General features: G+C 36.9%; 1 protein-coding gene across 8 annotated transcripts in view; it reads left to right on the top strand.

Annotated features, from left to right (window-relative positions):
- The window catches only part of FRY (FRY microtubule binding protein), a 219,076-nt gene that overhangs the window by 128,234 nt on the left and 75,044 nt on the right, over nucleotides 1-15,798 (top strand). For all 8 annotated transcript variants that reach the window (XM_015629518.3, XM_015629509.3, XM_015629499.3 and 5 more), the window contains 8 exons: nucleotides 1,688-1,859; nucleotides 2,343-2,475; nucleotides 6,666-6,773; nucleotides 10,964-11,219; nucleotides 12,301-12,483; nucleotides 13,375-13,461; nucleotides 14,933-15,192; nucleotides 15,546-15,735. In XM_015629518.3, the coding sequence (XP_015485004.1) occupies nucleotides 1,688-1,859; nucleotides 2,343-2,475; nucleotides 6,666-6,773; nucleotides 10,964-11,219; nucleotides 12,301-12,483; nucleotides 13,375-13,461; nucleotides 14,933-15,192; nucleotides 15,546-15,735 (1,389 nt within the window). The remainder of the gene's footprint in view (nucleotides 1-1,687; nucleotides 1,860-2,342; nucleotides 2,476-6,665; nucleotides 6,774-10,963; nucleotides 11,220-12,300; nucleotides 12,484-13,374; nucleotides 13,462-14,932; nucleotides 15,193-15,545; nucleotides 15,736-15,798) is intronic.

Genomic DNA, 15,798 nt, shown 5'->3' with positions numbered 1-15,798 from the left:
TCTAAGTATGCTTTCATATTTGCCCAGTTTTCAGGCCAGATATTGAATCTGATTTATTAGTAAAATACATCTGTGAACATCTGTCTGTAAAATGTCACATTGTTTATGACTTTCTGATGTTTTCTCAGTGAAGAATATCAAATGTGAACTTGTGCAAATGTATACAAGAAAAAGAAAAGTATAAATAAAACTATTGGTCACAGTATGTCCTTATCACTCTGCTGTTGTTATATGCAATGGCTTAAACTATTTTAATATAATACCAATTTTTCTGTAATAGTATCAATGTTTTTCAAAACAATTTTACTGAGAGTACATGATGCAAGAAAGATTGAAAAAGAAAACAGTCAAATAAAATTTTACCCCTCTCACCAGCAAAGCTCCAGTGGTGTTGGTGTCATGAGTCAGCTTCCTAATGCTTTTCCTAGAGAAAACAATCAGAAATTTGAAAAAATTTTACAAAAAAATCAAAATATAAATAAGTACTAAAGAATAAAAAAAAATCTTAAAAATATGCAATTCCTTTGAAATTTTGAAATTTTTTTCTTTTGAAAATTAAGAAAAAATAAAAAATAATTTATGATCCGCTCATAAAAGATGTCTATATTAATCTTGCAGAATTAAATTCTTGTCTCTATTCACTAAGATGTTAAAATAGAGTGATTGCCTTGCACAAATTATATTGGCTACAAAAAATGGGGAAAAGTAGGTTAAACTTTCTACTGTCAAAAGCGGGAAAAATGAAAGGCAAGCTTTACTTTGAACACAGCTTTCATCTTTCTGTAGCAGAGTAAAAAAGAATGAAACAATTTTTGAGCGGGCAGTCCGCACCATGCTCTGGGTCAGCCACCTGCAGCATTGACTGAGAAAGGTCCTACAAAGGACATTTTGTGTTAGCCCAGCTGAGAGGGGGTGGACATCATCCTTAGCTTTTTGTTGAATCAGTGTCTGAAATTTTACTGTTTCTCAACAACATTGTAAGTTGAAAATAAAGAAATTGTAGTGCCACTTTTTTATGTACGTAGACTTTAGCCTTCCAAAAAAAAAAAATCCCCATAATGTGTGTAAACGCATCTCTGGGAGACTGTCAGTAGGACAGCCTCTCAGTTTTTGGAACACATTCCAGAGAAATTGAAAACATTCTAGTCTTTCAATCACTGCAATGCAAAGCTTGCAAGTTTTCCTCTGGTGCATTCCCTGAAGGCATTCAGGTCACTTAGATTCATCTTCCTAATATTTTCACATTGTAGCTTTGGCATTGAGCATCATTCCAGACTTTTCTCTCAGTATGATTAACCCTGGGGCCTTTCAAGACAGTTATTGATCTTTTTTTTTCATAACAGATGTAGGTAGTTTTTTGTTTAACTGAAGGTCCATTTAAGATGCATTGCTACACTGCAGTTCATAGCTAGGTATTTTATCCTGAAGATAAAAAGATAATGTGCTAATGCAAATACTTAAAGATCTGAGAGGGGAGAATACTTAAGGTTTTACTCACAGTGGAGATAAGAATTCACTATTTATTTTATGGGCAGATTTTGTGAAGTGTATCAGACTAGTTAATGTAATGAAGATACAGGAAAAAAAATGCCAGCAAGTGCATTCTCAAAATTTCAAAGTGAATGAAGAATATGAGTAAAATATGATTATTTGCTTATGGTACTCATCCATCTTTTAAACTTCACAGAGAATGAATATTGGCCTGAGAGCTTTCTTGGTAATTGCTGATAGCTTGCAGCAAAAAGATGGTGAACCGCCAATGCCAGTGACTGGAGCTGTCCTTCCCTCTGGAAACACTCTCAGAGTGAAGAAAACGTATCTGAGCAAAACTCTTACAGAGGAAGAAGCTAAAATGATAGGTCAGTAAAGAATGGACAGTAGAGAATTTTATGTGAGAATGGATGTGTACACATTTTCAGCCCTTGAGGAGAATCATTTATTATTGTTAAGTATTGGATTTATTTTTGTACTATAAGGATTTAATTTATTGTGTGTTCTAATGAAATATGTGGTTCAGTTTGACAAATGCTGTTTTTCACAGGTCATTCTGAAAAGAATTCTAACAAATGTTTGCTCTTTTGAATTCTTGTATTAGCTGTTTCATTCCTGTTTTATAATCCAGTATTCCAGTTTCCATGTATAATATGTAAGCATTCCTTTCAGAGCAGGCAACACATTCTGGTTTTGGATCAGGATATCATTAGTAGTGGAATATTCTATCTCATGAGGAAAGCATTTTTCTTACTTCATGCACCACAGCATGAGTAAGCAAGTTTTCTTTTCAGAATATATATATGTACCTATAAATGTTCCCAATTATACAAAAGTGCATATTTTTGCAGGTATGTCATTATATTATTCTCAAGTCAGGAAAGCTGTGGACAACATACTCAGACACCTTGACAAGGAAGTGGGTCGGTGCATGATGCTAACCAACATACAGATGCTCAACAAAGAACCTGAAGACATGATTACGTGAGTGCTAAGGAACACTAATTCCCATGAAACAAGGAGATGTTTTTGGATAAATTTGGAACTTTTTTCTCTATTTCTGTCTGTCATGAGTCATCAGAGAAACAGCAAGAAACAGGAACATTTAGCTTAATTAGTATATACTTTGATAAAATGTTTAAGACAAGTTGATTGTGCTTCTTTTAATGTTTGGAACTGAAGATGTTCTTGATGTAGGTAAAACCATGTGTGAATCCTGTGGTTGTTTAGATGGTAGAGGTAGAATGCTGAAGTAGAAAATGTGGCAGCCTGTGCTCAGAACACTGTCTCAGAGTATACTTGCATCACTGAACTTCAAAATGAAGGCAATGAATTCTGTAAATCCCTATTAATAATAGTATTCCAAAATTCCCTTTGCTTTTCATGCCTGTAATCAAAATAAAATCTTAATTAAAAACCCAAATAATCTTGTGATAAGGCTTGGATTTAAGCAGTATCCCACTGGAGCAGAATCAAACCAGTGTGCTTCAAGCTGCATTGAGCACAGCACCATTTTTCACTTTCATCCAAAGTTATTAGTGAGGGAAGTTTCCTGGGGAGAGTTCTGGTGAGGTAAACATCAAGTAGAGGTTAGAGACACAGAGACATCATCTCATACATGCAGAGCACAAATTTTAGAGATCTCAACTTTAAGGAGACCTTGCATATCTTTCCTGTTAGAGCAGTGGACATGGTCATTATTCTAGAAAAGAAACAACCCCTGGAAAAAAGTTTGAGGTGTAATGAAAAGGATGCTGGTCTCTTTGAGATACATTATATTTACTGCCCAAAAAAGTCAACTTGCTAGGAATGCTGTGAGTGACTGACTGCAGTGTCTGGCCAAATTGAACTGCCTTGTACAACTGATACAATCTTTATGTTTTTGTTGCTCTTCCCTTATTTGTTGCAGTGCCTCTAGGTGAGACTGTGTCACCAACATTGTCTTACTTTATTTATATCTGTAGCCAGTATTACTATCCAATAATGTTTCATATTTTTCTTGTAGTCCTACCCCGAGTCCAGTTCTCACACCCAGTTTTCATAACCATTTTGGGTATTCAGGCTTTGTGGTAGGGAAAGTGAGTTTTGAAACTCACATTTTATTCCCAAAAGATAATTGCACTGTGAAACCTTGGGCACTAAGACAAGAAGTGTTCTTAATCTTTGCTATAAATATCCTTTGAGTGGTTTCTCAGCATCACCAAAATGTTGTTTATTTTTAGAGTCAGCGAACAAATAGACTCAAAAGAGTTTTAAATTTCAGGACATCTTAAGATTTGATAGTAACTTTTGTCAGAAACATAAAGATTGGGATATTTAGACATAAAAGTTGCTGTCATTTGTGTTGTACTTTATATCCAGATGAGCTCTAATTTAATATATACACTTGAAAGGCAAGCCACATTATAACACATTTTTACTTGTGTTGCCTTTCAAGGCAAAAAAAAATATCTGGGATGCTTAATTATCAGTTGATACAAAATCATGTGAACTCACAAAAAACATAAATAGCTGTTACTATCAGGATTGAAAATGATCCTTTCAAAAACTGCATTGTGGATATGTGGAAAAGCCAACATAGTTTTTATGTAATTGCTTCCCATTTCATTCACAGAACTCTATGCTTCACTATAGTTACATTTTTATTTTGAATTCTTTGGGCTTTAATTGGTAGATATCACACTCTATTTATGTACATTTTGAATTTATTGTTTTTGTCATAGTTGCATAAAGTTTTTGTGCAAACTGCATAAAATGAATACCATAGTGGTATTTTTATTAACAAATAAAATAAGAATCAGAGGGAAGTAGCTAGGCAGTGAGCAGACATAACATTGTAAAGTATGCAGATTCTGGAATTTTCTTTGGCAGTGTTAGACTTGCTTCTAGACAATATTTAATTACTGATCCTTTCAGCATTTATTGTTAAAGTACTAAATGCCAGTAGGGAGGATCATATTAAAAGCCTGAGTAAGCAGCATCCTTTGCATCCTGCACTGGGATATGAGTTTTGGTACTGGTTATAATTACTTCCCAACATTTAGTTAGAATAGGGCATCCATTTTTCTGAAATACAAACCTGTCCTTGCAAGTACTTCAAAGGTTCCCCTTGCCTCCCTCGCGTGTTGCGCCTCATAGCTCAGATGGTAAGTTGGAAACTTGAGCCTGAGGTTTGGATCTTCTCCTGCTACTCTTCTGAGCAGCTGATAAGCCACAGAACACCCACAGATTTTATATTTATAAATAATTGCTCATTTGCCTTCAGAAGAGTTTCCTCTCAAACTATTATTTTACAAATCTCCATTTGAAATGCACAAGTTTTGCCCTTGCTAGGCTCTGAGCATAAGGAAACTGCAGAGTTCATTTTCCATTTCAAATCATCAGGGAAGACTTGGGTTGCCTGCAGATAAAGTTACCAATGATACTTAAATGTTTACAACTGTAAAAATACAGGATTTTGCACTAGTTATTAATCCAGCTAGTATTTGCTTTAGTGGTAATAGTTGAAAGGGATTTGTTTATAACCAAATTCTCGGTGAGATACTGTATTTTACTCCTTTTCCAGTCAGTTGCTAACATCTTTCACATTCTATCTGTTAGAATACAGATACAGTGAGACAAAGGTAATTAGTCAAGAATATAGTTTCTCCTAACTGTACCATTAAAACAGAGAATTAAAAATACGTCAACATTTTATTCGTGTAATGTATGTCCAAGTGATAAGTAGGGTGTTGAGAGACAGTGTGGTATTCACTACAAAACTGTCTTTAATCTTTGAATTAAGTAAATCTAATATCAGTTGATGCCTTTTCTGTTCTCACTGAACTGTACTCAGTGTTACTCACTGAACTAACGAGTACAGAAAATTTTCTTTCAGACAGCATTGCATCCAGGCTTTCTCTGTGACTGAACATAAAAGTAAGGTACCCAAATCCAATGTCCTCTGTTGGGTGGAGAGACAGAGTAATTTACTAACCAGGGCAATGGACCAGAGTGCAGGAAGACTAAGTTAATTTTTTGTTTTGTCACTCCATTTCAGTGTGGTGTTAAATAGCTTATGGTGCTTCTTGGTGTGTCTTTTTTCCCCCTCATTCTTTTCTAGTTCTATTGGAAGCATATTAAAAGAGGAAAAATTTTTCTTTTCATGTTTATAATATGGACTCTAAATAGGACCTAATTTTTTTGATCCTTCCAAAGCATATTACAGGCTAATATTTAATAATACTGCGGGAACGACTGCACATTTTGAAATGCTGTTCCACTTTGGTAATTTCCTCTACAGTTCATCGTTAGATAATAGATGATTGAGATAAAAATGATCTGACACTTTGGGTTCTATCTGCAGGACTTACTTAATCTGCAGATTTACCAAAAAATTTGGAAACAAGTCAGAAAACAACTGGATCTGTTTTGAAAATAATCAACAGCTGAAACCTGGGCTACTTTTAGAAGACTCATAGACTTCCAATCTGGTGTTTGGTTCTTGCTGAACTTTGTGCTTAATGACTTTTGCAGGCTGTTAGGGAACAGTTGTGCCATTCCACAGATTAGAACACCCTTAGGGCTGCTAAAACATGTTCTAGCTGATATGAGTTGCCAAAATGCTGTTATCTCTGGCAGTGATCAACAGAAACTCTCTGGCCATACCTACCTCTGAATTATACACCTTTTTCAGTATAAAAATGTATCATGATTTTCTATAGGTTTGCCCTCTGTTGGGGACAAATGTCTGGATCTTCAGTCGTGTTATTTGAACCAATTATACATCTGCTATTTGCTCTATACAACTGGTGAAATATAGCTGCACTACGATGGAGAACACCCCAACTCTTTCCTCATTGCTTCATCCAAAGCTTGCATCATATAAATGCTGATTGTGGTGGAGGAATCCTCCTACATTATGCCTCCATTTTTTATATATATGCCAGTTCCTCTCAGAGAGAAATAAATGAATCATTAATAATTGGTTTTTCAAGTAATATATAGATATGATGCATAAAAAATGTCAAAATTGAAACCATTTATTCAATGGAAAAATGTATTCATGTTTCCTTCTTATTTCATATTCTAACAGTCTATCCTAATGTATTTAATAAGCCTCTGGCACTTTAGAGGTGGATTATTTAACACAGTTCCTTCTTAAACTTAGTCAAAATTCTGTTTTAATTTTTCAGTGGTGAAAGAAAGCCAAAAATTGATCTGTTCAGAACATGTGTTGCTGCTATTCCTCGATTACTTCCTGATGGAATGTCAAAACTTGAGTTGATCGACTTGCTGGCAAGGTAAGCTGTACAAGCACTGAATGACTGCTCCAGGGGAACAGTGTGAAAAGCTGAGCCATGGAATATGTAACTGTTTCTTTTTATATACATGCTTTAAAATAGTAAATTGCTCTTAATGAATTAGACAGAGATGTCCTAGCATCTTTTTACAGTTTTGTGTTTTTATTATGGTTCATAATTTTATGAAAAAGTTGGTATGTCCAGAACTCTTTCCCATCAGTATGTAGGTCATATAATATTCGCTATTATTCAGGAAAGTCACAACGTATTACTGTTTTCTAACCATCACAGCATACTGATTAACAGGAGAAAACATCTTTTCTGTGTAGTGGAAAAACATGGAGATAACTGTTCAGTTTTGATTTATGATTCCCCCATGTCTCTTTGGTAAAATAGCATATGCTAGATGTGGTACATTAGAAAAACCTTTTTTAAGGTTATGTATTAGTATTAGTATTAGTATTAGTATTAGTATTAGTATTAGTATTAGTATTAGTATTAGTATTAGTATTAGTATTGTAAGACATAAAGAAAATATAAGTTAAAAAAATATTATATCCCTCCATTTAATTTGTCTGAGTAGACTTTACTGAACAAGGTAGTCTATGACATGAATGCTACACCGTTTAGGTTTCAGGACATCAAATCAGTGACTTGTAACAAATAATTATGATAAAAGTCAGTACAGAAAGTCTGTTACACTTCAATTCAAGTATCCAAGACCAAGGTTCCAGCTTGTGTTCTTTATGTAAGTGGATTATGGTATTAAATTGAACCAAGAGGGCTTTGCAGCATATTGCTCTCTGGTAACTGTGGCAAAGCAAACTTTGCCACCCTGTTCTTGCTTTTCAGACATCACAGATGTGGGAACAGCAGATGTGGGAGCCAGAAGGCTACATACAAAAACAGTTTTTTCTGCTCTATGAACAGAAGAAACAGAGCTAACTCCCAATGATGTGCTAAATCAGTGAGACAATTGATTCTGGTAGTAGTGGAGAGTGCAGACAGCCAAACAACTAAATCATCAGCCAGCAGTAGGTGTGCTGCAGTGCATGGCCAGCTTGATTTCCTTGAATTCACATTGTCTGCTATAAATCACTTGTAGGGTGCTTTAAATCATTACATTATTAAATTATACAGATACCTTACTAAACACTTGCATCCATTCTGCTTAAGGGAAATTTAAAAGGACATGTTTTCCTTTAATCCAATATTTTAACTAGAGTTCTATCCTTATTAATGGCCTTAACTGAGGTGGTAAAAAAGCACGTATCTATTCAGGTCACAGGTCTTCAGTCACAGGATTGTCCAGGTCAGACCTGTCACTACTTTTAAGAAAATCTGGAGACCAGTGTGAGTTTCTTTATAAATTAATGCTACCCTCCTTAAGTCTCACAATTGTCAGTGTAACCACTGGTCTATATTCTGTCATCAAACTTCATTCAGAAAAGGTCAGCCATGATTCTAAGTATTTCTTGGGTAATTGCCCTGCTGGGACAATGCAAAGCCGTATAAGTTTGCTGAGTTAGCTGACTCTGACTGTAAAAAGAAGTGAGACATCAAGAGGAGCTGAGGAAGCTTCTCTAGAGCAACCTCAGAAGCAATTACATGCTCAGCCTTTCCCCAGGAAGGCAAACTCTGGAAATGGTGTTTTAAGTCATACTCATTAGTATAAGCAAGGGAAACACAAATGAGGTAAAATAGATGGGTACACAATAGGTTGGAAAGCAGTTAACTAACAGTTTGTGGTTCAGAAGACACATGGAGTGGTGTTGAAACAACTGGGTAGGGTCTCAGTATTGCAGAGCAGGATCACAAACTATGCAAAGAAGTGATGTTCCTATGAAAAGATAAACCTTATTTACATGTACAGGTCTAGAAGGTTTTCAAAGAAGTTCTTCTGGTCTAGTCAATATAAAGAATGCCTGGTTTGGAGAACAGTAGGCAAGCTGGAGCACTGTAGTTGAAGAAGACACTGACCAGAGAACAAGGGGGAAAAAAGATAAGTGGATTGAAGACATTAAGTCTATTTAGCCTGGGACAGCATGAACTGAAAACTGTCTTCAAAAACATACCTTCAGAGAAGAAAGTAATAAACCGTTTAAAGAATTAACACCCAGCCTAGACTTAATGTAAATCACCAGAATGTCCCAGCACCAGAGCTGCTTCTATTCTGTATACTGCCCCATGTTTATTTGAGACCAGACTGACTACTTATCCCAATTTTGAAAGTGTAGGCCCAGAAGGTATTCATCTGCAGGTCTAGAGAGCTCTGCATTACATTATTTTGTGTTCTGAGTCAGAAACTGGACTCAATTCAGGGACAAGAAACTTAGAGGAGGTAAGGTTTCAGTTTCTCTGTTTTTTGAAACAGCCCTAGAAGCTGTTCTGCCAGGGATTTCTGTGGGCCTGTTCTCTTGAGATGGAAAGCTGTTAAATGTTTTTTTTTCACAAGAGATACAGTTTCGTCTTTGAGTTAATTGGTTCTTGTATTCGCAGTTTGGTTTGAGTTTTTCATCCTCCCAACAGATGTGTCTTTTGGTGGTTTTCAGGAGTCTGTAAGTCAGCAGCTAGACTTTTTTTCCAGGACAGCTGTATTAAATTATAAACCATGAAGCAGATGTCAAGTATATACTGCACCTTTTGCCCTTTCACTGCCCACTGCAACCATTCATTAAAAATTCCTGAGTTGGTCTTAAATTTAACTGACTCAAGTGCAAACAAACAAACTTGTACTTGGTTCCTGCACTGCCTGTCGTACAGTGGTAATAGAGAGATGCATTCTTATGCTCAATTTGAATTTCATTTCTTTAGATAATGCCACTGGGCAGTGACTTGGGCTTAGGAGATGTCTTTTGTGTCCTCTTCTCTGCTACTGCCTTGTGTCATTGTGAATGTCATTTCATGGATGACTTAATTGTGGTCTCGAAAGGTTTTGCTTGTTTATCTGGTTTTGGCATTCCAAAAAGGAGACAAAACTGATCGTTTCTTAGCACAACAAAATACTGTGTTTCTAAATATATATAGAAAGTCATGTGGTTATTAAAGCATAACAGTTATTTTTGGAGTCATACTCACCAGGGGTGAATTTTCATGGCAGTTGTTTCCTTTTCAGTTAAATAAAATGTCCCCTGCCTCCTAATTAGGCAGCTATAATGAACCAGATTTTTTGTGAACCGCATCTCATCATACACTTCCAACTGAATGGACTTTGGTTCCACGCCATTTGCTATTTTGGGTTTTTTTTCTCCTAGCTTTCTGTCGATTTCATTATAATGAGTCCTCCTTTTCAACTGTGTAGATTAAATGTAGATAAAATACTTTGAAAATGAGTTCTAACACACTACAGAAAATTACAGTCTCATGGGTAATTAAAACAAAATGCATCATAAAGGCAATGAACCAAAAATTGCAGAATACACTAATCTGAATTTACTTTATTCTGCCAACTTCTAACATAGAAGTGGTTTGATGATTTCTGTGTCAAAAGACAGTATAATTTTTTTTTTTTGATGTTGAGAAGGACTTCAACATGATGCAAATAAAGAAGAAAATGAGATTTGAAAATGGGATCTGAAATGTCACCATCTTTCAGAAGGATTTTGAGAGTATTCAACATGTTTCTAAAAGTATAAAAAGTCCTGAGTATGTTTTCCCCATCTCCTCATTTTTAGTTATTTAAAACATAAAGCAGTTTTTAATTCAAATGCCTCATTTTAATTCTTTTGAAGATTTGCTTTTACTTATTGTGATTTGTATCTTGGCTAAAAATTTAACTAACTGTTAGCTGACCTGTTGTGATTCTTTTATTTTTGTATTTAGTTAAAAAATAGATCCATAAATTCTGAGATTATGTATTTATTTCTAAGCCTTTTATTATCATACCTACATGGAAGTTACTGAGTTATAAGTAAATAAAAAATATGTTTAGTTTAAGAAAAGTTTCCAAATTATGTACTTTGGAGAAACTTCCCAGGAGGGGAGCACAATTCTTTTGGATCCATGAATATCTTCTGCTGCTGCAAGAATTACAATATAGAAAACAGGTCAAGGATGTTAATTGTGGTTAGCAATAATGAAACCATGATGGCATCATCCACCACTGTCAGTGGGAGTTTTTTCCATCACTGTCATGTACTGATAGACACTCCTTATAGCTTTTATTATCTGCCATTTACTTTTACTTACAGGCTGTCCATCCATATGGATGATGAACTCCGGCACATTGCACAGAATTCTCTTCAGGGCCTACTTGTTGACTTTGTTGACTGGCGGGAGGACGTACTCTTTGGGTTCACTAATTTTCTGCTACGTGAAGTGAATGACATGCATCATACCCTTCTTGATACTTCACTGAAGTTGCTGCTACAGTTGCTTACGCAGTGGAAGCTTGTGATACACACTCCAGGAAAAGCTTCTGAGCAGGCCAAAACCAGATCTGCAGAGGTATGAAATCAGGAGATCTGTGTCCTCGCATTTTTACTAATTGAAGGCAGAAATTATGTTCCTTGATACCGCTGTGGTTTGTGTGGTTTGTATTTACTCACCTGAGAAGAATTCACTATACAAAATTTTTTTAGGTAATTAGTTCATGTGTCTTTTGAGGACAGCCATGTCCTTGTGTAATACAGCAGATGTTGTTGTTGAGCAACATAAGAGAATGCATGTCAAACTAAAATAGGCGCATCAACAAAAGCACGTGAAGTGAAATATGTGTATGTAGATGTGTCAGAAGGACATTTTCCCAGGGCTGAAACAGATTGATAATGCTAGTGGGAATGCTGTGAAGAGTGAAGTACATCTTCTTTACCCTTGGTTGATTCAGAAACATCAAAGAACCTGATTGTTACCATAGCCTGCTGTCTCCATGTGTTACAAACATTTCTGGGAACTGAACAGCTTTTCTCCTGCTTCTCCCATCTGCCCTGTCCCACAGATATTTTCATTATGAGAAATGATTTTTAGGCTTCTTATCTCTGAAACTAATCACACTTGAGTATGTTTTCCTTTGGGCAAACAAGATGTGTGTTTTATATCACAGACGACCATTAATTAATAGGTAATAACAGGAGTACATAAAAACGTAGAAAAGAGTGATTCTCACATACTTTTCATTAAATATTTTTACACTTTACTGGTGGGGTTGGGTTCTAGAGGCCACCTACCTAAGGTGTTGGCTGCTACAGGACCCAAGAAAGACCTGAGGGCATGCTGTCTGGAGTAGAAAAAGTGTTGTGTTCACCATCATTCTTTTTTTAGTGGAGGATGGAAAAAAGTGGGAAGATTAATTGAAAATTAGAGGGAAGGATTTGCTCAAAGGACTCTGCTCATAGCTCATACATTGCTTTTGTGGAACAAAGTAACCTAAAGCAACAAAATTTGATTACTTCAGATAATATATCAATTTTCCCAGTCCAGCATCTACATGGCCTCTGCATTTCGATTCTTTATGTGTCCTAGTGGTTTCTTGGAGACGTGGTTTGCAAACACCACCACTCCATTTTCCCTCCCTTGCACTGTTCTCCAGTTGATACCGAATGGATCCAGCCACAGGATGCAGTCTGAAAGGAGCCCCTATTCTAACGTCCTGCACGCAGTGGAAGGATTCGCGCTGGTTCTGCTGTGTAGTTTCCAGGTTGCGACGCGGAAACTGGCTGTTTTAATCCTCAGAGAAATCCGTTCTTTATTCTTGGCCCTTGGCCAGGCAGAGGTAGGACTTTTCTCTTCTGGAACTCTGAGTTAAAATTTCCCAAAGATAAAGCTCAAAATTGCTATTACAGTTGCTTTTAATGTAATTGCTGCAGTGTAGCAGGTATGCACTTAGTGTATTAAATAGCATTTTATCTCAGCTTACTATTTCTGTTTGCCTTAACACTGCAAACCTTTCTGTGGACTCAACAATGTAACATGAATGGCAAATGCCCTGTATAAGAATTTGAAGGGGAATGTACAGCAACTTCTATTTTCTCTTGGAATGATGTGAATGTAAAATACACTGTAAAACCTTTATTACTGCATGGGTCATTTCTGTTTTGTCAAGTTTATAAATTTATGTTGGAAATGAAACCCATTGCTGTGGCATACCATTGTGGGTGAAAAAACCCACAGCATAAGACACCTTTAAGGTCATTCACATACGTTTTCCTTCTATAGTAAAGACCTCTAAGTCTTTTTATGGTTACAGAAATATGGAGAGTCATGTTGTATACTGGTGGTCACAGCTCAGTGAGCCATCAAAATGCCTAAGAACACAAATATGTGTGTTCATGGCAAAGGAATGCTTCAATAAACAGTAAGCTAATTTTTCAGTCTTTTCATACCAGCTATCCCAAGTCATTTGGGATTTTCTGATATGTGCTTTTGTTCACTAAGCAGTGAGCTATAGCCACAAATTAACTTCATTTCAAACCACAGCTTGGACTTAGTTCTGAGATTAATTTGAAAAAGACAAAATGTTAACCCGTCGTTAACAATGAATAGTTTTAGCTACTTCAGATTCATGTCATAATTTTTAGATGTTTCTGTTGCATGTCCCAGAAACATAAGAAGGGAAATAATTTGGTCAGGAGAGCAGTAAACTTGTATTCTCTGTGTTATCCAGGATGATGACAGGCCTATGATTGATGTCATGGATCAGCTGAGTTCTTCTATTCTTGAAAGCTTTATTCATGTGGCTGTTTCAGATTCAGTAAGTACTACTTTACTGTTACTGCTTGTGTTTACATAACAAATATCAGACATGAAATACTAAAAATAATACTGCTAAAAATCAAAGAAATCATACAGCTTTAAGGCTCCAGCCATCTACCCAAGGCTCCACAATGTCCCAGACAATCTGTTCCGTGAAAGTAATTGTGCTATGGATATGGAAGATACTGCATACAGAAAAAAGAACAGTTGAGAAAGTCTTATTGCTAGCACCACCTAATGCTAGAGGCACTTTGTATCTATTTGAGAAGGGAATAAGCTTCAGCTCCCTTGTGTCCTTAGAAAGTGGCCCTGCCTGCACACCTGAGCATAAACTCCAGAGTAATTCACAGCTGTGGTGAATCTCTCACTCAGGGCTCTGATGTGTCTGACATGCACCAGAGGAAGCAGAAGCTGAGCACTTTAAATAGAGCGGTGTCAGTAGAAGAACTGATGCATAAGACAACTGATTTTGCATGCTGGCCTAGAGATTAATGAAAGACCCATTTCCAGAGGTCAGGAACAATCAGCTTGGGGTACTTTTCAGCCTGATTTAAAGCAACAAATGGTTCTTGCCCCATTGAGTGCCCTTTCCAGGGCTGTGGGTTTGAGCCACATGTTGGGTGCTTAGAAATGTAACCCCAGCCAGCAGTCAAGGCTCACAGAGCCACTCACTCACTTCCCTGACAGTGGAACTGGGGAGAGAATCAGAAGGGTAAAAGCTGGAGAGCTCATGGGTTGAGATACAGACAGTTTAACTGGGAAAGCAAAAGCCGTGCACACACACAAAGCAAAACAAGGAATCAGTTCACCACTTTCCATGGACAGGCAGGTGTTCAGACATCTCTAGGAGAGCAGGACCTCATCACATATAGTGGTGATTTGGTAAGGCAAATGTCTTCACTCCAAACATCCTCTTCCCTCACTTTATGCACTGACACAGTCTGGAATCTCCCTTTGATCAGTTTAGGGCACTGTCCTGGCTGTGTCTCCTCCCAGCCTCCCAAGCACTCCCAGCATCCTCACCAGTGTGGCAGAACAAAAAGTAGAAAAGGCCTTGGGTCTGTGCATGCCCTGCTCAGCAATAACAAAAACATCTCTGTATTATCAACCCTGTGTTCTGCACAAATCCAAACACAGCCCCATACCAGCCACTGTGAAGAAAACAAACTCTACCCCAGCCAAAACCAGCAGAGAAAGGGACATTAAACTGGTGGGGTGGTTGGGCCCCTCTGCATCTGAAAACAGAAATTGAGCAAGAAAGAGACATTCTGACTTCATAATACAGGAATTAGGAATTTTGTCTGATAAATAGCAGCATTTGGGTTTGGGTTGCAGTTTCTAGAGGCCAAGATTTTAATTTTGTGCTTTCATTCTGTTCATTAATAATAAAGCAAAGCAAATGTGTTGCCTCTGTGCCTGGTTTCTGACTAGTACAGAAAGGAGTGTTAATTTATCTTTTCTCTCCTTAGACAACAATCCCGTTAACACACAGCGTGGATTTGCAGTGGCTGGTGGAGTGGAATGCTGTCCTAGTAAACAGCCATTATGATGTGAAAAGTCCTTCCCATGTCTGGATTTTTGCCCAGTCTGTTAAAGACCCATGGGTTCTCTGCCTCTTCAGTTTCCTTAGGCAGGAGAATCTACCAAAACACTGTCCTACAGCTCTCAGCTATGCTTGGCCATATGCCTTCACGAGGCTACAGCTGATAATGCCTCTTGTGGATCCAAAGTAAGTGGCAATCTGCATTTCACTTTCTTTCATGTGGGCTGTGTGATTTTAATATGAACTTTCCTTTGGTCTTATGTTTGAGTACCAGTTCACACAACCTACAAGGTGCCACACAGAAATTGGTGCCATGCAGGTTTGAGTTCCATAATTGTAACTTGTAAGGTGGAAAACTCCAGTTTTATACCTTCACTGATTTTTCCTGAGTATCATGTCATGTTGAATTGCAGCTGGTAGATACATAGCATGTTTTATTCCCTCTTAAAATATTTTAAAATACTGTAATTAATATTTTAGTACTTGTAATTAAGACTGGAAGATCGTTTTAAGAATTATAATTTATTTTTAAATTCTAGTATTCCTGTTAATGCAAAGAAAACAAGTACAGCAGGCAGTGGAGACAACTATGTTACTTTGTGGAGAAACTACCTTATTCTGTGTTTTGGAGTAGCAAAGCCGAGTATTATGAGCCCAGGACATCTGCGTGCTTCAACACCAGAGATCATGGCTACCACTCCTGATGGAACAATGAACTATGATAACAAGGTGATGCAATCTGTTACAAGTAAATTATTTGTTTAGGAAAATTTTAAGCTGCATCTGCATGCA

Source organism: Parus major, chromosome 1, assembly GCF_001522545.3.
Source record: "Parus major isolate Abel chromosome 1, Parus_major1.1, whole genome shotgun sequence".
In the NCBI taxonomy this organism is placed as follows: Eukaryota; Metazoa; Chordata; class Aves; order Passeriformes; family Paridae; genus Parus; species Parus major.
The sequence above is the reverse complement of the archived record's forward strand: the minus strand, read 5'-3'. Positions and strand labels throughout refer to the sequence as shown.